General features: G+C 47.1%; 1 protein-coding gene across 3 annotated transcripts; it reads left to right on the top strand.

Annotated features, from left to right (window-relative positions):
* The first annotated feature begins 5,895 nt into the window (after positions 1-5,895).
* PPP1R17 (protein phosphatase 1 regulatory subunit 17) lies at positions 5,896-20,578 on the top strand. 3 transcript variants are annotated; one of them, XM_084897724.1, is made up of 6 exons: positions 5,896-6,314; positions 11,456-11,562; positions 12,354-12,419; positions 14,846-14,998; positions 16,590-16,739; positions 19,366-20,578. In XM_084897724.1, exons 1-6 carry the CDS (start codon positions 6,160-6,162, stop codon positions 19,443-19,445), a joined length of 711 nt encoding a protein of 236 aa, XP_084753850.1. In that variant the 5' UTR covers positions 5,896-6,159; the 3' UTR covers positions 19,446-20,578. The 3 variants fall into 3 exon arrangements, with proteins under 3 accessions (XP_084753850.1, XP_084753851.1, XP_084753852.1); XM_084897726.1 differs by having other exon boundaries at positions 6,222-6,313; positions 11,444-11,562; XM_084897725.1 differs by lacking the exon at positions 12,354-12,419 and having other exon boundaries at positions 5,917-6,314.
* The last annotated feature ends 2,799 nt before the right edge of the window (positions 20,579-23,377 follow it).

Here is a 23,377-nt window from a genome sequence, read left to right on the forward strand (position 1 = left end):
TGTAAGACAAATATTACTATCTTCCTGTTATAGGTGGGAAAATGGGATCTCAGAGATTAAATTGTCTGTGGTCTCCCAGAGTGTAACTACATATGATAGCATCTAAGCCCAATTCTCTGTGCTTTCGTATCGTGTGCTTTCTTTCTTTGCACAGTATACGCTTGAGACAAGAATGTGTGTGGGGCACAGGGAGAAAATTATGTAGGCAGGTAGGAGAGGTAAGATGGGATCAGATCAAGTGAGTCCTGATTGAAGGTGTAGGTAGATGCTTGAAATTGACCTCAAGGGCAATTGCTATCAAGTCAGGTTCCTGGATTGTGATGGGAATTGAAGAAAAGTCTTTCTGGAAACATCGACAGACACAAAGGCTGGCTGACTTATTCTCCCCACAGTGTGCCCCAAATGCAAACCCAAATGAGCCTGCAATCTGGCAATAACCATGCACTTGCTTTGCAAATGCAGCTAAGAGGCTGGTCCTCTCACCTCTCCTTCCGACCAGAGTCCGGAAGCTGCTCCTTGTAGGAATCCTAGAGCTTCCCTGTCAGGCCAGTGCGTGTTGGACAAGCCAGGGGAGAGGCCAGAGCTCTGCAGCGGCCCTGCCAGGCCCTAGGAGGAGAGCTTCTCACCAGCTCTATGAGTGCAGTAACATGCGGCAGGTAATTTCCTTGAAACGAAGGACAGAAGTTATAACCGCTAATTTAAATACATGCTGGGTTTGAAATTTGCTTTCACATATTCCTGAATTGTGTGTCATTTCTCACGTAGTTGAAACCAAAGAGGAAAAGTCCTAAAAGTGTAAAAAAAAAAAAAAAAAAAAAAGTTTTCACACCATAAAAACCTTAGTCTACACTTTTTCTTGTGCTCATAGAGGGTTAATGAACTTATTAATATTTCTGTAGCACAATACAAACACAATAACCCCTCATTTAACTACCTCTGAGCAGCAAAAGCTTTGAACTGCATTGCATATACCTGAGAATTCTGTGTGCCCTTTGGGAAAATAGATGTGCTTGCTTCCTCTGTGTTTAGAAACCCCCATAAACAGTGTGTGGAAGCTGCCACTATTACCATCTGGTAGACCCCTCGTGGTTTTCTCCAACTACTTACGTGAGCGCTCGCAGTAGCAGTGACAAGCTCTGGTGATGCGGTGGGGATTAGACTCGGCTCCTTTATGTGCCACCTCTCTGGGGGAGAGTTCTCAGAATCCAGGCAATTTGGGAAATTGTAACAGCTTAGCTGGAAAAAAAGCAAGCATGGGAAAGCACAGTGCATTCCTCTCTGTTTATCCTCATGGGCTGTGAGAAGCCACCAGGGACAGGGTGCCCCTGATGACTGAGGGCTGCGTGGACAGCATCATGGCAGCATGCTTCTCGTCTGTAGCGCACTGTCTTAATCGAGCATCAGAGAAGCCATGGTGGAATTAATATTCAAGCAAAGCTTTGGATTAGTAACAACGAGTAGCCACATGGCTCCCTTGCTGCCCTGCTGAGTGGTGATCACACTTTTATACAATAGCCATATGTCCAGCTCTGAAGCATGTTCCTCAGAAAGAATAAACTCAGCTTGGTTTTCAAGAGGGAGCAAATGATGGGTCAGATGTGTTCAAGTGCAGGAGAACAGAAGAGCATGAACAGAGACCAGCAGCACAGGGACCACCATACCGTAGAGTCCTTCTCAGCAATAAAAAAGAATTGCCTCTTGATAAATGCAACAACCTGGGTGACTCTCCGGAGAATAAAGCTGAGTGAAAAAAGCCAATAGAAAAGTTACATGGTATATAATTCCATTCATATAACATTCTGGAAATGGCAGCATTATAGCAGTAGAGGACAGACTGGTGGTTAGCAGGGGTTAAGATGGGGCAGAGAGAAGAGGAGGGAAAGAGGGTGTGATTATAATAATAATAATTAAAAAAAAGAACATGGGGGATCCTCATGAAGGTGGAAGTGATCAGTATCTTGAGTGTAGTGGAGGATACATGAACCTACACAAGGGATAAAATTGTGTGGAACTTGCCGAAGCCGGTTTGGCTCAGTGGTAGAGCATCGGTCTGCGGACTGAAAGGTCCCGGGTTCGATTCCGGTCAAGGACATGTACATTGGTTGCGGGCACATCCCCGGTAGGGGGTGTGAAGGAGGCAGCTGGTCGATGTTTCTCTCTCATCGACGTTTCTAGCTCTCTATCTCTCTCCCTTCCTCTCTGTAAAAAATCAATAAAATATATTTTTTTAAAAATTGTGTGGAACTTACATCCAGATACACACACACACACACACACACACACACACACACACCAGGGAAGAGACTGGAATAAGACAACTGAATTGTAACGATGTCACTATCTGGTCATACTATAATCTTACAAAATGTCACTATTGGGGGAAACTGGGCATAATATAAAAGGGGACTATCTCTCTGTATTATTTCCTATAATGGCATGTCAATCTTCACTAACCCCAAGTAAGTTAATAATATTACCCCCCATTTCAGTAAGTACCTATTAAGTATTTGACAATTTCTGAAATACTAAATTTGTTCTATCGGTTTATTTCAATTGGATAATACAGATATCAGAATTTGGTACTGATGAACTCAGATAGTCTTCTGTTTTGAAGAACTAAAATGTGGTTCAAACTGCCCAACCAGTGCCATAGACGCTTATTCACCAGAAGATGCTGATCTGAAACAGTTACTTCTTCTCTCTCAGGGCAGGAGGCAACCAAAGAGATCCAGCAAGGTCTCTGGGATAGAACCGCCTGCAAATGTTTTCTGTGTTCGCTCGCTTTCTCTCTCTCTCTCTCTCTCTCTCTCTCTCTCTCTCTCTCCTCTCCTCTCCTCTCCTCTCCTCTCCTCTCCTCTCCTCTCCTCTCCTCTCCTCTCCTCTCCTCTCCTCTCCTCTCTTTCTCTCTCTCCCCCTCTCTCCAAGGAGCTGGAGCCCCGTCACCTATCTACACAGACACTGCCTTGGACTGATTTCAGAAGGCAGATATTTGAAGTGCACATTGAACCGGCTGTTGACTAAAATAAATAGCCTGGAAATGTGCATCACTGTGATCACTCTTATTCATTAAGATGGACTACTGGAGACTAAAATAAAAGCATATTCATTTAAAGCGAGTTACCGTTAGGCATCCATCCGCAGTGCAGCCAGGAGTCATTCATTCAGCCACACATCCGAGGGCTCATGGTCCCACAAATCATGCCATGGACACATGACTCCTTGCACTTACGCTGGGAGCACCGGAGGCCAGGGGTCTCTGACTTCCATGCGGCACACATGTGGCTGTTATTGAGAGCTCTCCGAGGTATAGATTTACATTACCATCTGCCATCGAGTTGCTGTTTACATCTGCCTGAAAGGGCGGGAGGGGGGGGGATTGGCGGGGGGGGGGGGGGGGGGGGGCATAATCCATCAAAGTACGCATAGAAGACCCTGAAAAAAACCACTGACAACAGCCTGAACTTGGGAGGTGTACACAATTCTATTCAAAGGGGAAATAAGGAATTCAGACTCTTCTCTCTTTGAAATTCTTCCTTTGAACTTGGGAAATTAAGTGACAAAAGAGCGTTTTAAAATTCCTCACACAGTTCAGCTTCTCTGAGGAGCTCAGAAGGAATCTCAACATTATATGCTTTAAAAATGATTTCACAGTAAGCGGGGCTGGTAAAATTTAAAATGTTCCCTCTATGAGAGGCTCTATTAAGAGTTTGGAAAGTTAAGCTATAAACTGGGAGAGAACATTTGCAAACATATATTTCTGATAAAGGACTAGTGTCTAGAATATCTAAAGAAATTTGAAAACTCAACAGCGAAAGAAACAATCCAATCAGAAAAATGGGTGGAAGACATGAAGAGACAGACCTTTCACCGAAGGCGCATACACATGGCAAACAAACAAGCACATTCAACGTCATCTGTCAACAAGGGAAGGCAACTAACCCCGCAGCGAGAGATCACCACACACCCATGAGAATGACTCACAAAAACTGTAACAACACAACTGCTGGCAAAGAGGTGGAGAAGCTGGATCTTCTAGAAAAAGCTGGTGGAAACAGGAAGCATGGAGCCACCCTGGGCCTCTGTTGGGCAGTTTCTTATACAATTAAATATGCCAGTGCCCTGAGAGCCAGCAATTGCACTCTGGGGCAGTTATCCAGGGAAATGAATGCTCACGTTTATACAAAAGCTTGTACATGAATTTTCATAGCAGCTTTATTTGTCGTCACCAAACACTAGGGACAATCGGGTGTCCTATAATACGCGGGTGGTGAGACTTTGGTACAGACCATGGAATACCACTCAGCAACAAAAAGAAACACATTGTTAGCACATGAAATAAATTGGATGAATCCCCAGGAATAATACTGAGTGGAAGGGGGGTGGGGTGCGGGGGACAAATCCGAAAGGATACATCTGTATGCTTCCTTTTATATAACACTTTTGAAATGATAAACATATAGAAATGGAAAACAGATAAGTGGCTGCCAGGGGTTAAGGAGTGGGAGGGGCACAGAAAGGGAGGTCACGGAGGGAGAGGGTGGGGGTGACTATGCAAGGCTGACATGAGGGATGTTATGATGGTGCTGTTTTATCTCTGATTGAGATATTGTACTATAGTTTTGCAAGATGGTGCCGTTGCTTAAAGGGCAAGGGAGAGCTCTTTATTATTTCTTACAACTGCATGTGACTCTACAGTTATCTCAGAAAAGGCTTAATTTAAGAAGAATTGAAGAGTTTCGGAAGAAAGTGTATATTTTCCACTCCTGTTGGGAAATGAATGTACTGTTAAGCCACTGGCCAGCCAGGCTGTTGATGAGAAGAGAGGAGCGGGCAGCAGAAACAGAGCTGATTCTGGGGACTGGTCCTCAGCACCCGGGGTCTCCGTCCTGTCCAAGCCAGGAGCATTACCTTGTGGTGGCCTCCATCTCTCTTCAGGGGTCCACTAAGGACCAAGACAAACTGGAGCCAACAAGGCAGCCCCTGCCTACTGATGGGTTACCATGGCCTCTGCAGAAATTCTAACCCCATAAGCCAACTTCAGGTGAGTGTATTAGGGCCCAGCCCTATTATTTGGGATGCTGGCAAATGGAGAGGAGGCATTGGTCATTCAATAGCAGGGTCTAGAGGTCTTTGAAGCCCCTGAGGGCAGTCTCGGGCTCTGCCCTGTGGGCAGCCTCTGGAAGGAAAGGAAGGCAGGGGGCATCATTGGTGGGTGGCCTCTTGGCTGCGCTCAGGTGTCCCAAGCCCTTCCAGTCTGTGCTGATGCCTGCTGACCTCTGGGACTCATAACCCTGCTCTTCGAGGCCCAGGCTAGTGACTAGGAGCTGCTGAGCCTCCGATCGGCACAGGATGCGTCCTCTAGTGAGTTTACCCCAAGCACGACCTTCCTCTCCATCAGAGGGCAGGGCTCACCCCCAGCCTTGCTTAAACACCCTTCGGCCTTTCCTGGAGAGCATTCCTCGTGTTGGAGCATTTGGGATCATTCCTTTGAAGGAGCACATTATTCCTGGGTGAGGGCTGCCTTCTTTGCTGGCGATTTCTCTCTGAAATGCCCTCTTTGGTGAGCAGGACTGCAAAGTGGTTCTGGGCATGCATGCTAGCATTGGCTTGCCCAGGTCCAAGTCTAGCCCTTCCATTTACTAGTGGGGAGACCTTGGGCAGAGGGTTGATGAGCTCCGTGCTCCAGCTTCCTCATCAGAGAAATGGGGATGAAGGCAGCAGCTAATCTCACAGGCTGTGGTGAGGATTCAATGAGCCCCCGGGGGTAAAGAATGCCCAACACCTGGGAAGCCTTAGGTTAATGTCAGCAGTTGCTACTATCTTCCTTCTCCACGATACTCCTTTCCCAGGAGCAGTGTGTGAGTGAAAGTGCTCTGAAGCTAAACACAGGTCCACGTGAGGATGAGAATGAGCTTGTGTGCCTTCGGGACTAGCCACTAACCTCTCCGTGCCTCAGTTTCCATATTTGCAAAGAAAACCTGTGGTGCAGGGCTGTCCCAGGGATGAAAGGACAAGCCTTGCACACGACATACTCCCAGCACAACTGTGAGTGATGTGTGTTTGTAATGGGCAGTTATTTCCATTGGGAACCAAGGCTGTGAGATTAGTCCTCTCCCGCTCCATCCCCCTTGCCCTGCGCCTGAGAAAGGGAGCATCCCCATGGCAACAGCGGCAGCTGGTCCCTTGATAAGAGGAGCTGGAGCTGGGCAGCAGCAGCCACTGCAGGAGGAGCCACGGCCAGAGGCGGCCCAGCGTAGGGAGGAAGCACCCCTTCCCCAGCTTTGCACTTGGCATCCCTGTGCCTGCCCTGACAGGTAAGTGCTCTGCATTCGCTCTGCATTTGCTTTGGAGAACTTTATGGGGAGAAAAACAAGTTTCCCTAAGTTCCAGGTTTCTTTGTTGTTGCTGGGGCAAAGAAGGCTAGAAAGCGGATGGCCAGGTTGTGGGGAGAGGGGTGTGTGTGCTTTCTGGAGCAAGGCTAAGCTGGGACTGAGTGGGGATCAGAAAACTCACCACTTTCCCGTCATTCTCAAGGGTGGTGGAGTCCTGAGATCTGTGAGAACCAGGGTCCTTGCGATTTAAATTGCGAAGTTTCCAAAACACCCATGTGGCTGCAGGTTTACACAGCAGTGTGGGGAGGCTGATCGTTCAAGGCTGGGGAGCGTGTGCTTGTCAAAAATCCTCACTGTGCCCCACTTCACGGAGGAGTCGCCCTCCAGGAATACTGCAAATTTAGGTCTTCTCCATGAGCAAACTGATTTTAATATGCGGTACTCTTCGCATATTCAATCTTCAGGTTAAAAAGAGATAGGAAAAAGGATATGAATTTTACATGGCCTGAGGGTCCTTTCACCAGACTGCACTCCACGTTGGGCTGTGGACATTACCTTGTCACTTTTTATGCCTTTAAGTCAATCCAGGCCTGAGGACTCGGTAAGTTCTTAAGAATGCCCTTCAGCTAAGCGGGGTGTCCACTCCCTCCTTCTGCTTGCTCCTTCCTGAGCATCGGTATCATCACGTCCCTGAGACCTTGCAGGTGGTGGTACCTTGCATTGTGTCATTAGCCTCCGACAGGCCAGAGATGGGATGAGATGAGTCCACTCGTTCTGTTTAGACATACCTGTTGTAATCACAAGGGGAGATTGAAAGAGCAAAGAGGGCAGCTCACATTTCTTAAAGTGCTAGTGTGCGTGCTGGAGTCTGGGCTGGGAGCTTTCCACACATTGTGCTGCTAATACTCCAACCCTGGAGCAGGGCCACTATCTTGCCCATTTTACAGATGTAGAAACCAAGTTTCCAGGAGTACGTAGAACTTTCCCAAGTCCACCCAGCTAGAGAATTGCACAAGTAATCCAACGTTTGTTTTCACCTCATATTGCCGTCCAACACCAAGTGCTTGCCATCAGTGAGGACTTTCCTGTCCATGAGTTAAATGATGTATTCTAACACCCAGCTGAGGAATCTGCTCGATGCTAAGAGAAAAGACAAAATGCCCAGACTAGCTTCTGACCTCCAACTGACTGACCAATCTTTTTTAGCTGCAGAAATAGCACCTCTATCTTCCTGAAGTAGTAACCAGCTCTGAGCTGGTGGAGGCAAGCTCCCTGACATGTGTCCTCAGCTCGGCTGGCTGCTCTGGGTGTCTGTCCTAAAACTTTGTGGGTGGGGTCCCTCCCTGGAACCCAAGGCCCTGGATCTCTTATTCATTTCTCAAAAGAGAAATCAACCTATGTAATTAATAACCATTCTCAGTGCAATAGTTAATGCCTCTTCTCTTCGTGATATTTGCTTCACAAGTGTCTTTCTGTGGGAAGAAAAGGGTGTTTTTCTCAAGTGTTAAGAATTAACAAGAGGAAGTTGCAAGAGTTTAGCATCAGGATCCTGAAAACTGCCTCCACCCCTGGAAATGATGTCACTTGGTCTCTGGTACATGCTACACCAGCTCACCCCCATGCTCTCAAACGCTGCCTTACACAAAATAATCCAGACCCAGAATTATTTATTCTCTCATTGAAAAATCTGATAAAGCTTTGAAAACCAAAAGCTTTTTGTTGTTCAGTTCAACATAAATGCAATTAGTAGGAAAACCTGACCTGAAAGAATACAAATTCTTTCATGCTCTTCAGCTATATCATTTAGTCGAAATATTCATATTTTGCTGCAGAAGTAATGCATGTGATTGTGGTGCTTGCTGAGACCCTCCGGAGTGTTACATAATACCGATTTCTGGAAGTCCACAGCACATGGGCCCTGGCTTTTCAGATGCGGGAGGGCGGGCTGATATTGACAAGCACAGAGGCAGTCCAAGTCATCCCTCTGTGAATGTTAAAATTCAGCGACCACACTGAACCAATAAGTCACAAGGCAATGTTAAAGGGCCATAAACCTTTGTACTAGAGAACAGCTATGAAATCCCCCAATCTTAAGGCCCAGCCCTTTGGGTGGAACCTGAAGACCCAGGGGAGTAGGTATGCAGGTCTGAAAGGAGCTGGTGCTTCAGGAAGATCCCAAATTACAGCGAGCTGCCAGGGGAGGTGATGACACCTTCTCGGGGCAGCATGATGACACCAACGTCCCCTCATTGATGCTTGAGGTTGAGATGACAGAGAGGAATGCACGCAGACCAGGGATAGGAAGTTGAGACATTTCTTTTCTCAGTTTAAGAATTAAACTATTTCATGTCCTACAATGGCCCAGTCCCACAGAACACCATCCCCATGAGGATACACATGGAGAGTGGTAGGAGAGAGGGGTCATCTCATCCTAACCTTCCACAGGCAGGTAAAATGATGGTTATTAACAAGGTGATGCTGACTTCCAAGTATCTCTCTCCTCCTTTATTTGTTCTTGCCTTCATGTGAAGGGTTTTCTTTTTGCCAAGAAGACCATAATGACATCATCCATGATAAAAGTGTCTTCTACTCCCATGAGCAAACCACGTCCCTGCCCAGCAAGGCAGTATTATCCATAATGGGAAAATCTCAGATCTATCAGGCTCCTAACCAGCAAAGGCTTGCCAGTTCACCTCCATCATTCTTTCAGTTCCACTGATTTAAAATAGTGCTGTTCCCTCCAGACACCAGGTGCTATCCTGGAAGGAAGCAGGTGTCCCGAGTGAGACTAATCCCTGGACACCCCCACCTTGAATAGGAACTTCTGATATTTGTACAGAAGTTTATCCCCCAAGGGTTGGCCTCTCTCAAGTTCAGTACAACAATTAACCATTTTGTTCAGGTGAAGGCTGTGGTCTCATAGTTCAGCATCTACTTGAAACTGGAAGACTCAATAAGTTCATAGAATTTTTCAGGTACTCATCTGGTCTTCAGTAGCCGGCTATTTTAGTTGGGTATAGGCAAATGTTACTTACCAACGTGCTACAATATGCAAAGCATGAAATTGTCCTAGTTCATCTTCAGAAAAGCTCTATAAGACAGACACTATTATCTCTTTTTTGCAGAAAAGAAAACTGAGGGTAAGAATGGGGATGGAGCACAAGGGGAACTATGTCCCTGAGTGCCAGTCAGCACACTACACAGGTAATAGGCTTTGAAAATCCTCTCATAGCAGCAATAGCTTGTATGGAGGAAGGGCATACATGATGCTATTGCTCTTTGACTCCACTTACCCTCTCTACATGATTAAAGTTTAGATATTCTATCAAAGTCATTTGGCTTTTTGGTTCAAAAGCTGAGATATAATCTAGATCTACCTAAAAGCTCAGGTTTCAATTAAATAACCATCTACGAGGCACATAAGAGCAGTCTTATGATCTAACTACAAAGAACAGCTTACTTTGGGTTGCAGAGAAGGAGGGGTATTATTGTCAGGTAGCACCTAGTGTGGAAGGTAGGAGTCCTGACTTCGAATGATGACTCTGACTCAAACTGTGTAACTAATGGAAGCTCATCTTCAACCTCTTCTGGAGAATGAATATTTTTGATCAGGTTCTCTCAAGGGGGTGATTTTCAGCACAAAGTCTATGAAAGGGCTAACATCTTTCTGCCCAAAGAAGAGGAAGATTGGTTACGCAGATGCACAGGCCATATTTGAAGCTATAACTTTACCTCTAGACCTCAACACCGAGCCCGTTCATTCTGAAAGGTGGCCCCATAGCTTTCCTCTGCACTCAAGCAGGTGGGGGCTGGCCACCCAGCTTAACAACATGCTTCCTATGTCTCAGGGACTAGGAAGTCTGTGTACAAACACTAAAGACGATGGTATAAATTGATCTCCACTGAGGTCACTTGGTACAATCAGTCTGCTCAGAGTGACTCTAAAAGCCAGGCTGGAGTAATCCCTTAATGGCTCCATCTGCTAAGCAATGATCTCAGCCTGTAGGGGGAGAGGCCCTCCAGCCTCCCACAGAAAACTGGCTTATTCCTCCTAAGACAATGGAGTTGAACTCATTCTATGAGCTATGTGCATGCGTTCCCCTGCATACCAAGGGTCTAGGAATATCAAGAGGACCAGTGGATAATTTTAATCTTATTCCTCTCCAACTATTCTTACTATGGTAGGACATGAGTGATGAGTTATCTGAAAGAAATTCAAGAAAGCAGAATCTAAGTATACTCTAATGAGGATTTCCTGTAAATCTCAACTAATGCATTTCTCATTCAGTCCTGACACATGTCCATTCCGGATTTCCACTTCTCCTGGGCAATGTCTACAACTAATAGCTTTGGAAAGTTCAATGGATTTGTGGTTTAGGAAAGACGGGGGGGGAGGGGGGAGGAGGGGAAACAAACTTGCTCTAATGTCAGGAATCCCTAGGGAGAAAATAATAAAGATCTATTTCAAGACCTAGATTTTTTTTCTTACCACCTCTCTACTACCATTATAATATGGCTGAGAAGGAAGTTTTATCACTTTTTAGTTAGAGAATGTAATGGTTCAAACCCAGAAGATATATGTTCAGTTAGGGCTCCAAAAACCCACTTTATTTTTAAGAGATTGGAGTGTCTAGTGGAAGTCTACAGGAGTGAATTTGGGTCTGGGCATGGCTATTGAATAGATGTGTGAGTAAATAAATTAATTAGAATATCTGAGCCTTAGTTTCCCCTTCTGTGAAGTAGGCTCAATCTTGCTTTGCAGATTTCAACAGAGAAAATATGGGGAAGGTTTAATCAATACTTTCTGCAACTCTCAGCTAACAAAATTTCTAACTCAGACTTGACAAGTGTTCATTCTGAAACCCCGCAGTGCATCTGAGAGAGGACAAATATTGAATATTTGAAACATGCCAATTATCCATAAATCCACGTGCATTGATTTATTGCAGCTTAAATTTCACATTTGAGCTTCTAGTAGCTAAGTAGAAGAGGCAGATTTGAAAAATGGGATTGAGTTGGGAACATAGTAAGCGCTCAATAGATATACTTATTTAACAAGTGAATGAATGAACAGGAGACATATTAATGGACTTGTGTCTTATACTTCTGTTGTGCTGGGGAAGAGACACACACACCGGCCCTCCTTTGATGATGTCCACTGAGCAAATGCAGCCACTGGACCTCTCGGAGGACAGACTGGACAAGCTCGACCCTCGTTGCAGCCACCTGGGTAAGTGCTCCAGCAGGGATGTCAGTTGTGGAAGTCAGAAGGAAGGTTCTCTGCCATTTAGTCTGCAGGCAAGTCAGAGAGAGGCCCCCTAAAACCTGACAGTTTGTGCCTTCTGGTGACAGCCAACCCAGATGGACAGACAAATAGCCATGGGTTCGTGGGGCCTGCCATGTAAATATTAGCTGAAGCACTGGAGAGAGGTTCATTAGACTTCTAACAAAAGAGGAGAGGAAAGGCATTGTTATCTTTTTGGGGCCTGAAAGGGTTCCAGGCAGAGCATTTTGAGACAATAGATGGAAAGTGGCAGTGTAGCTCGTTTCCAGTATTTCCTGGCGCGCACACACCCCATGTGGGGTGCCAATAAAATATTTCCAATATCTCCCTTTGCCTATCCAGACAGAATTCTAAACAGCCCCGTTCTGCTTTATTGTCAATCTGTTTCCTTTCCAGACCTGACTTTTCACATAACCTTTGTAATGAAAATACCAGAAACATTTCTGCCTCTACCCATTTCTAAAAATGAGACACTCAGACTTTGACGGATGGGCCTTTTGCATATTCATAGCCTTCGTTTATGCCTCGCCTGGTTATGGCTCCTCTCATCACCACCCTTTCCCCGTTTGCCATCAAGATATTTTATGTTCCAGAATTCTCCAAAAATGGGGAAATGCGTAATTGAACTAAAAGTTAAAGTTGAAGCAAATGTCTTGGTCTGTGTACTATGGACCGAGTCATATCCTGGGGTTGAATGGTGACCCCATGACTAGTCTGTGTCCTATTTGTACATCCAGAGACCCCACAGCTGGGCAGCACCCATTCTGAGCAACATTCAGTCATTCATTCAACAAATGTCTATGGTGTGTATAAAGTGTGCATATGTGTGTGTAGGGGGGCGGGGGGGTTAAGTGTGCCATGTGGTAACAAATCTTTAAAATTGCATTTTCAACCAGGCATTAAGATTCATAGTCCCAAGAGCCTGGGTTTAAGCCTGATGCCCTTACCACCAGCCATGTAACCTTCAACCTTTTATTCGGCCTTCTAAACCTGGGTTTCCTCATCTACGAATATTTAACAACGGGTAAACACAGGCATTGACAAATCAGAAAAGATGTTGGTCCATCCCATGCACTAGAATGATTTGAACTCCCCTCCTTTTTCTGGTGTAAGTAAAGATAAAAGTATGTAGTCTGTGCCTTACACATAGTAGAATCTCAATTAATATTTATTAAATTGAAATTATAGAATTAAATTTTTAAGGTGAAAGGAAATGGTTATTACTATTAAATTGCCTAAAGAGAATGATGCTGTTTAATTTTTTGGTTATATATTATGACTTTTTGATGATGTATGGTTATTAAATATTTCTGATAATAGGTTCCTCATGTATATTGAGTTTTCTGAAACAAAAGATCATCCAGATATAAAGCCTAATAGGCCAGAAGCAGCTTGATATCAAGGATTATTTCTTACTTGTTTTAGTCATACAATAGAAACTTAATCAACATTTGTTGAATAAATAAATGAATAATGACACAAGTTATGATAATGTTGGTAAAACACTGATATGATATATCATATCATAAATTCACAAAACTGAAATGGAAAGATTTGATGCATTTAATCTTCAATATTTGAAAGAAATTGACCTGAATGTTTTCATAAAACAAGAAAAATAAGATAGACACAGAGAGAGGGGGGACATGAAAAGGGAAGAGGGAGGAAGAGAGGAAGCTAAAAAGATTCCATTAATCTCTGAATTTTCCCAAATTCATTCATGTTTGTAGATCTAGCTAGACCTTATCCGGGCAATAGTGAGTTTTCAGAGAAGACAAATAGCTTTATTGCCTTATACCTTCTTTGAATCCTAACAGAATAGATCCTTATACATAATGTGTTTGAGTTTATTCATTCAAGCATACATTCAACAAATATTTATTCATTATTGCTAAGGATAAAATACAAGCTATTTATCATCAAAGAGGTCAAAAAAGACATGCAGTAATAATACCTAGATCATCTTTTAAAGGGGCCACAAGAGCAAAAAAAAGCAATGGGTAAAAATTCAGAAAATGAGAACAGACGCCCAGGACTGGGGTCAGTATGAAAGGACTTAGGAATATTAGGGGGCTTTTCTTTGAGCTTATCAGAAAGTGTTAAGGCTGAGCAATGGCCAGAGTGAAATATTTTTGAGCATCTAAAACATATCAAATATATCAAGTGTTTTACCAACATTATCAGCATTATCTCTCTCTCTCTCTCTCTCTCTCTCTCTCTCTCTCTCTCTCTCTCTTTCTCTCTCGTACACAATAATTTAATATTTCCCCCATTTTATTTTTTTATGTTTATATTGATTTTAGAGTGAGAAGAAGGGAGAGGGAGAGAGAGAGAAACATAATGTGAGAGAGAAACCCTTATCGGTTGCTTCCCATACATACCAGAAACCAAACCCACAACCTGGGCATGTGCCCTCACCGAGAACCCAACCAGTGACCTTTCAGTGCACAGGGAGACACTTACCCAACTGAGCCACACTGGCCAGACCAATATTATCCCCACTTTAAAAGCTGAGAGAATATCAAAGTTTCTCGAAATTAAGTTCTCAGAACTATCAAGTGTCAGAGTCAGGATTTGAACTCCAATCGGTCCTTCTCCACCTACTCAGCATTCAATGCACTTATGGGAAGAGAGGCGATTGAGAATAAAATTTCAAAAGAGCCTGTAATCCTTCATCTCTGAGAAGGCTCTTGGGCAAATAGTAGCGGTGGAAAGCCAGGGCAGTGAAAAGGCCTTGGTGAAGCCCCGGTGTGAAGGACCAGCGTGACCAGGCTGCCATGGAAGTGACGGTGGGTGAGGTGCTGAGCACCCACTACAAGACCCCAGGCAGCATGAGGCTCCTAGGGGCCCTTGGGCTCTCCAGAGAAAGCTGGCCTTGAGCAAAGGACATTGGGAAGGAGCATTTAGCCCAGAGAACCCATGCTCCCAGCAGAAATGTAACTGAAACCCAGTCTGTATCTTGCCTAACAATATTTTAAAGTTTCTCTTTGCCTTGACTATCCATCCCATTCCAGTGCACTTGGAGTTCTACAGAATTCTAGTGCTACTTGGCTACGTGCATTCGTGCAAGGCTCCTAAGGTTCCCTGTAGAAAAGGCCACAGGAAAGAAAGAAATACTTTATTTGCAGAAGCCCCTCCCATCAGATAGAGCTGGAAGCCAACCAGTTTGTGACCAGTCACTCATCCATGTCATGTTGTTTCTACTCCCGTTGCATCCTGCCACAATCAGATGGCCTTTCTGACCAGTTCATTAAGGACTGCGAGCTCAAAAAGAAGCCAAGAAAGGGGAGAAGCGCACAGGCTGCCCTGGACGTCGAGGCGGACCAGAGAAAGCCGCGGAGGAAAGATACGCCCGTGCCGCACATCCCGCCTTTCACAGCCGGTAAGGCCACGAGTCCGCTCGCTCCCCGTGAAGGGGACCCGCTTGTCGTTGGATCACATGGGTCCTGCAATTTGTTTTTCTTAAAGATTTGGGAGTTTTGTAATCATTGGTACAATTCATGCATCTGTCTTTGTTATAATACACACAGTTGCTGTAACAGATAAATTCCAAAATATTAGTGGGTGGCACAATACAAGTTCGTTTTTCTCTCACCAGTAGTAGCAGTTGGGGATGGGGGAGGCAAGCTCTGCTCCAAACAGTCCGTCAGGGACTCGGTGGGGGGAGGTTGACACATCCTCAGCACACGGCTTCCGGGGTCACCCACACACCCGGGCCTCCATCAGCCTCCTGCACATGGGCCTCCATCAGCCTCCTGTACATGGGCCTCCATCAGCCTCCTGCACATGGGCCTCCATCAGCCTCCTGTACATGGGCCTCCATCAGCCTCCTGCACATGGGCCTCCATCAGCCTCCTGTACATGGGCCTCCATCAGCCTCCTGCACATGGGCCTCCATCAGTCTCCTGCACATGGGCCTCCATCAGGCTGGGAAGGCAGAGTGGAGGGCAGACCTGCAGAGGCTCCCGTTACTTCCTTCTATCACAGGCCTGAGCGCAGGGAGGCTGAGCAATGCAGCCCAGCTATGTGCCCTGGAGCTAAGTGAATGGCTTGGGAATAGCTGAGATGTCCCTATGATAGCCTGGCATGTGACATGTGATACTTTCTTGTTCCCAAGTGTTCTGTTTTGTCTTATTCGTCTATCTCCCTCCCTCCAGGCCACTCATTTAAGGTCCTCTCTAGTCACAGCCCACTCACAGGGACACAAAGCAAATAGAATACAGAGTTGTCTGGGAAAAAACAATTTAATCTCAAAGGAAGGAAGGAAGGAAGGAAGGAAGGAAGGAAGGAAGGAAGGAAGGGAGGGAGGGAGGGAGGGAGGGAGGGAGGGAGGGAGGGAGGGAGGGAGGGAAGGAGGGAGGGAAGGAAGGAACAACAGAAGCACAGATATAGCTGAACTACGAAGTAAGAAGGAATATCACACTGGCGGTCCTTACATGAGGACTCAGGAACTCAGTCTGGGCAGTGAATGTGGGACGGTTACAGAGGCTGCTGTTTTCAGAGAGTTTCTAAATGACGGAGAAAACCTTCCCATGAAGAGAGGCGAGAAGGCAGGTGGGTGGAGGTAGAGAACTAAGTCCGCCATTGAAGCGCGGAGCACGTGGCTTGCAGAACAGTGACTAACCCATCTCTCCGATGGAGGAGACAGATGAACTTGGGCTCTGGGCCTGGCTCGGACACCTGTGGGCTGCATTACCAGGGGCATGTTCCCTTACTTCACTTTCTTCAGATGTGTGGTGGTGGCAGTAATATCACATTCAAATCAGACAAATAAAACCCTCCTCATAGAAAATGTTCTCTGGTGTCACCTCAATAGATACTAATTCTCAGAAAGAAAGTGCTTTTATTACAAGAAGTTTGAAAAGCTATAGGCACAGCCATCTCCAAGTATATGTGCAAACATGGATGCACAGACCTGGGCTCTGAGATGCTTATATTTGACCTTGTCTCTCCCTGTTTCCCTCGCTATGCAGGCGTGCTTTCAGAACATTTAATTACAAGTTACGAGGTTCAAGAGAGACACCCAGAGAGCAAAACCAGCCCAGCTCTTCAGAACACTGACCTGGAGCAGAAGAAGCCAAGGAGAAAAGACACACCTGCCCTGCACATGTCCCCCTTTGCAGGTAAAAAGAGCTGGTGCAGCCCGTTTGCAGGGGCGGGGGGGAACAGGTCAAGGGCCTCACCATCTGGAGGTGCTGTGGGCATGACCTTTGTCCTGCCCGGCAATATGTGTCTCTCAGAGAGCTCTGGAGAGGAGCAGCATTTCCTGCTGCCTTTCAGGTTTACTCTCATGGCAGCTCCCCCAGGGCTGAAATGGAGATGGGGAGGGTCAGAGAATTACTCATACTTCAGCAGAACTGGCCAAATGCACTGCACCAATGAAATAGAAATGTCAGCGGGTCCTTGAGGAGAGTTGAAGTATCTTCTTTCCCTGTCTTCCAAGGATCATGCACCCTACAGCTGATGGCTGATTCTCCTAAGACACCTGGATACATGGGCCAAATCCTCAAAATGAGAGAGTGAGAGAAATGCAGATATAATGATAGCTGTCTTAATATGTATCAAATCAAGCCAAGAAATCTTGCTAACATTGTTCACAACCCCAGGCTAGAAAGCAGCCAGTCCAGTGTATACACTCTTGCCCCAGGGAATTATATATGCAAGTTGGGGGATAAGATATATATATTCATGATTAGGCTATGTGGTGTGTGTGTGTGTGTGTGTGTTATGGATAGCTGGGTTGGCGAGTTGATCATGGAATTTTATAAACCAACTGAATAATATAATAAAGGCATTATTATATTCCTTTACAGATAAACTGAGAGAGAATATAAGTAACTTAGCCACTTTGAGGTCTTCTGTGGATGATGTTGATGGACGGGTGACTGATTGGCTTGATGATGGGATGATTAGATGATGGATGAATGGATCAAATTATGCTAAAAATCAAACCCTGGAAGTTATAACCAAGGTCTGTCTTACCTGTGGGCAGTGTTTCATTGTGCTATGTTAGTATAGCAATCTGAACTAGCTCTGATTTAGACATGGACATGCAAATACCAAGACTTTGTCATCTCTTTGACTATTGTTCTTATTTTGTAGCTGTTATTTAAGTTTATTTACATCAGTGAGTTGTTTGATGAATTCATGAGAACTGGCCAGGGATTTTTAAGGCTCTTGCCCTTTTTGAATTAACCCCAAATTTGGCTTCAAGGGACATCAAGAAAGGTGAGATGAAAAGTTTGTGGGCTCAGCATAGCCACCTCTGTGTTCTCCAGCAAGAAAGCCTTCGTTCCCAGCACAGACCCAAACCTCCACACAGCTGGTGCAGGAGAAAAATATCTCCACCCGTGTTTCATTGGTGATTTATGCAAAAGATTTCGCTTCAGCTACACTCTTGAAATTGGTTTCTTCTTCAATAAATATCAGCTAATTGGTAAAGAGCCCACATGAACAAACTAGGGACTGAATCAAATGAGTAGCTATTAAGATCAACACACAATCTTCATTAATTTGCTGCTGTTGAATGGATTCCAGGGTTGTCAAAAGGCCTCTTGTGGTGCCCAGCTTTCCTCCCTGAAGTTTAGATCTTTATGAAATGCTTCCTGAACTGAAAGGTCTCTGATGATGAAGAGGAGGGGAAGGGGGGTGTGAGGCATTGATGGAAAACAGAACAATCAGGCTGGGGGCACCATAGAGGGCTGACCGTGAGTCACCGCTTCCTTGGTGTTTTCATTCACATGACCCCACCTTTACAATCCACAGGATGAGCACAACCACCCACACCTCCTCGGATTGGCTTTTCTGGGCTGATGAGTCCAGAAAATTGTTGTTCAGGCTTCAGACTGTCACAGACCAGTACAATTTTAAAACAAAATACTGCGGAGCCCTCTAGAGGGAGGGATAGCAACCTTGAATTTTGCCTAGTAAGGATGCTGAGAAAGAAACCATCTAGCATCCCTAAAATTTCATAAAAGTTATTTCAATCCCCCCAAAGAAGAAAAAGAATCACCTTGCAACAAAGAGCAGCGTTTTCATCCTGGAGCCAAATCGCTGTCTGAACAACTCACACTCATTCCGTATTTTCTCATTGTGCTCTGAGCTATGGGAACTTACAATAGACTAGTGCTGACATATAAAGTGGCGTGTTGACAGACTAAGCTCACTATTTCACCTGGGTGTTAGGAAGATGCGTGTAAGGTTGACTTCATCAGGCTTACCAGTTCTTTACAAAAGGAAAATAAACCGTCCAACAGTGAAAGGAGAGGGAAGGCAGGCTTTCTGCTGCTCACAGGTGTGGCGCAGTGCTGAGCAATGGTCCCTGCTTCCTAATTAATTGTGGGAACAACCCTTTCCATAAGTACCCCTGTCCTCGTTTCCATAAGAAAACGTTGAGGTGTGAAGGTGTTGACTGGCCCAACACAGGTTGAATGGCAGAATGAGAATCCAAGTGACCTGGACTCCAAAAGTCGTATGCTTCCTGCTGTACAAGGCCACAAGCATGCACAGAGAATGTAGAGAAGAGGGTGGCGGTTGCCTCTGACCCCCTTATAGCCAGTGTGGTGTTCTCATTGAGCCACAGCTCCTCTGGGGATGCCGAATAGGGCCACCCCGCTCCCTCTCTCTGGGTTGGCGCCGTTAGCTGTGCAGGCGCTGAGAGGTTTCGGGTCGCCGTGTCCTTGAGGACTGGGTCCTGTCTGATACTTTGATTGGAGGTACCTAACTGCAGGCCTGTGCTTTGTTTTGCAGATGTGACATTGCTCAGGGAGGAGAGACCCAAAGTGATCCTGGAAGACGAGGAAAAGGATGGTGACAAGATGGCTATTTAAAGCTATCCCCCCGGAGACCACTTGTAAATAGGTTAGGATGGTTCCCTACGCGACCTAGAAAAAATAGACTTGTTGCTGCTCTCATTTTGTCACAGTCCTCCTTTTCGATCAGACACCTTTCCCCAGAGGACACACCATGTCAGCTTGCTGGCCGCCATCCTGCCCCTTTCTCTCCTAATCTGGTTCCTATTCGCACCCTGTGAGTTTCCAGGCTCAGATGCAGTGAAGGGAGCAGACCGTCATCCTAAATTGGGAGGTAGCAGGGAAAGCTCCAGTGTTTCGCTTCTGCATCTTCAGGGTCAATTCCTGGAGCAAAGGACACGGAGAACGTGGGGTCCTTTGTATCTTGGCTGACGCTGCTGGGCTGGACTTGACGAACACCATCCAAACACCAGTTCTGGTGGGGGCTCCCAGCTGCCGGTGAGGGAGGTGAGATTGTGTGTGTGTTAGAAACGCTCTGGTTGCTTTGGAAACGTGGTCTTTTATCGCTCTCACCTCTTCTCAAATGTCCAAGTGTCCCTGATGACATTCCTGAGACCCCTGTAACTGATGCCCTCAAGGCGACTGGGTGAGCCAGGGGAGTCCGCCCAGCCCATCACACGATGGCTGGAAACACCAGAGGAAGAGCATTCTGGTCTCTCTGGGAAGCTCGGCAGTCTGTCCTATTTATCTTTGTTTTTTAGAACATCCCTTAACCATGTTGGCCTAAAATTTGTGAATTGTGTCACAAGTGAATCCTCACTAACGAATAGCAGATAAAATACCAACGCTTGTGATGACTTTACTTTGAAAAAACTAATTGGAAGGCCATGCGTCTATGTTTAGCATCTTCACTTAGTTAGACCCCAGCATGCTTCCCTGGAGAGGAGGGGAGGGTGTGGCCTTAGCTGGTGGCAGGAGTCTCCCTACAGCCCCCAGCCTGCAGCCTGTGGGTGCCCTGGGAAGGCTTTACACAAAGGAGGGCCTCACCCACCAGGGAAGGGGCGTGGGAAAGGCCAGATCCTGCCTCCAAGTGACCATTTGGAAGTTTGTATCTACCCCGGCTCCCACAGTTTGGTAATCCTCTGTCTTTGTCCCTCTCACAAACGTGGAGAAGATGCAGCCCCTGCCGATAATAAAGATGCTTCTCACCCCCCTCCACGTCCTGGTGCCTTTCTCCTACAAATAATCTGTGCTTCCATCACAAAGGGGAGGCTGCGAAGGAGATTTATGGAGTTGTCGGGTTTCGTTTGGTTTTGACCCACAGAGGCTTAAACATGTTTGAATGAGTCGTTGACATTTAACAACAGAATAAGGAGAATTGACATGAAATCCTAGATTCCTAGATTCTCTTGAAAAAACATCTTGGACCTGGCAGCTCTGGGCCCCATGGGAAACCTGGCAAGCGTCAGCTGGCGCTGAGCTCGGTGCCCCTTTAGAAGGAACTTAGGTTCTCCATCGCATCGCCTGGCCCACCTGGCACATTCGCCTACTGGCTCCAGCTCCAGCCTTCACACTGGAGTTGGGAGCCCCTGGTGAGTTCCCACCCCCACCTGTGGCCCTGATGCTCTCTCCCCAGTCTGATCCCAGGACTCCACTTCCGCTGGCTGCCGATGGCCCTGACCACAGCCTTGGGCAGAGGGGAGGAAGGCTGTGGCCAGGCTGGTGGTTGAGGTGGAACAAGCCACCGTAAAGATTTTAAGAAGCCAAAGTAAGTCCAGGCCTGTGGACAGCAGGATTCTGTCACCACCAGCAGTGGTTCTTACCAAGGGATTCTCACCAAAAAAACCAAGATGCCGTCTGGCCTGTCAGACTTGCTGCACAAGCACCAGCTATTCCGCAGCCGTGCACGGGGTGGGCTTCAAAGAGTCCTCCCATTTCTAACTCCCTGGGCGGGGGTAGGAAGTAGACTGGCTGTTGTAGAGACAAAGGCCTTGGTTCCTGGCCCCAATGGTGCCACACGGAGCAAGTCCCTGGAACTCTGTGTGTCTACCTCATAATGAAGCCCTCGCCCTTGGCCGAGCAGGTCAGCACGCCTGGGAGTAGGTCACGGGGCACCAGGCCTTCCTGCACCGTCTCCACCGCACAGCCCTCGGTTCCTACTCAGCGGCCCGGCGCTGAGCCTGGTGGAGGGGCGGGGGTCATTGCATGGGTAACCGATGGGTTTTAATATGCATTTGCGAGCTCGGTCTCTCTGACACCCCGTACTTTCCCAAATAGGAACCGTGTCCCTAGTGACGCCCTGGGCTGTGCAGCAGCCAAATCGCAGCCGCCCTCCCTGGGAGCCCAGCAAAAAGCCAGCCATCAGGAAAACCAGCTAGCAGCTCAGCGGGCGGGGGCATTCTTGGGCAGAGAACATCCATAATTTGTAACTGTGTCGTTATAGCCCCCTCCCAGCGCTCTGCTCTAACCACCCGGAGCGGGAGGAAGCTGTAGTTCTCTCCGTGCGGGGATTTGGAGAAGGAGCATCATCGTGGTTGCCAACAGTACAAGAATTTCTCTTCGGGGTGCTGGAACCGTTATTTCAGACTCAGAGACTAAAGGGGTCAGGGCCTGGTCTCCGGGACCGGCCTCTCCAGTAAAAGCCCTATCGGCCATGGACACTCATTTCACGGGAAAAGGAGAGCCATTTGGCTTGTCCCGAGGGGTTCAGGACACAGCCTGCATCACCAGTCCTCAGCGGCATGTTTGCGTGTGTCTAGGAGCAGGTGCATACAAACTCACCCAACGTGTTCTTCCTGCCAAAGACAAGGTCACCCCCAGCTGGTTCAGAGGAGGAGTGACTGGCTTCCCCGCCAACTACAGCCTCAGCTCCGACCTCCTCTCCTCCCCTGCCCAGCAGGTTTATTCAGACGCTCCAGGATGAGACTGGTCACTTCCTGACACCATCCAATCAGAGCAAAGCTCTACTGCTAAACACCCATGCTAAATCATCTACCCAAGTCCTCTCACACCCTCTCCCCCCCACACCCCACACGGAACTGTCCGAGGTGCCCCCTCCCCCACAGGAGGCACACAGCCCCTTGGTGGGTGTTCCTCCAAGGCCTGGATGCCCCGTCTTATAGGCGGCCAACTATGCAGTCCACATGCTTTCTAATTCTCCTCCTTAATCCTCCTTAATTCTACCTTCTAAGATGAAATCATCAAGTGAGAGCAAAGATCAGGGACAGGGGAAGGGGGAGGGGGGGAGGAGCTGTCCCAGATACATGTCTTAGGGAAATGAAATGCTAAAGTCCCTCCTGCAGCACCCAGGCCTGGGAGTCTCTGAGTGGGTGCGGGGACGTCTGCATGGGTGTGTGCCTGCTGCAAGGCAGCCCACCTCTGGGATGGTATATCCTGTCCACCAGCATCTACTCCTCCACGGGGCAGGTCCTTCAGATCAACACCCTGCTTCCGCAGACTCAGACTTAGAGGAGGTATGGCGCTCCGGGGAAATAAATTATGCAAATAGTCCCCTAGGAAAAGTGGAGTCCTCCCTCCCCAGCTCTCCACCCCCTCTCCCCCCAACCACCACCACCACCAGCACCCCAGCAAGATCAAGGGCAAGGCCAGCCCTATGGCAAGAGGCTAGCTTGGTGGAAGGCTGGCACCTCCCAGCTCATTGAAAAGGGCCATTCCCCTCTGCTCCCTCCCCTCCCCTCCCCTCCCCCCCAAGCGTTGTGCTTAGTTGTATTGGCACAGGGGTCTTCAAACTACGGCCCACGGGCCACATGCAGCCCCCAGGGGAGTCTGATCCTGCCCGCCACGTTTTTTGGGCAGTGAGCGCAGCCAAGGTGTTACAGTAGGGATTAGTAGTTCATGTAGTCCGGCCCTCCAGCTCTCTGAGGGACAGTGATCTGGCCCCCACTTTAAAAAGTTTGAGGACCCCTGTTGCAGATGGTTCCAGCCAGTGATTGGTGAGGGCTTCTGAGAAGGGCTATCTGGCCCTTATCCTCAGGCCCCTGCCCCTCCTT

This window comes from Pipistrellus hanaki (assembly GCF_964339955.1).
Source record: "Pipistrellus hanaki genome assembly, chromosome: 10".
In the NCBI taxonomy this organism is placed as follows: Eukaryota; Metazoa; Chordata; class Mammalia; order Chiroptera; family Vespertilionidae; genus Pipistrellus; species Pipistrellus hanaki.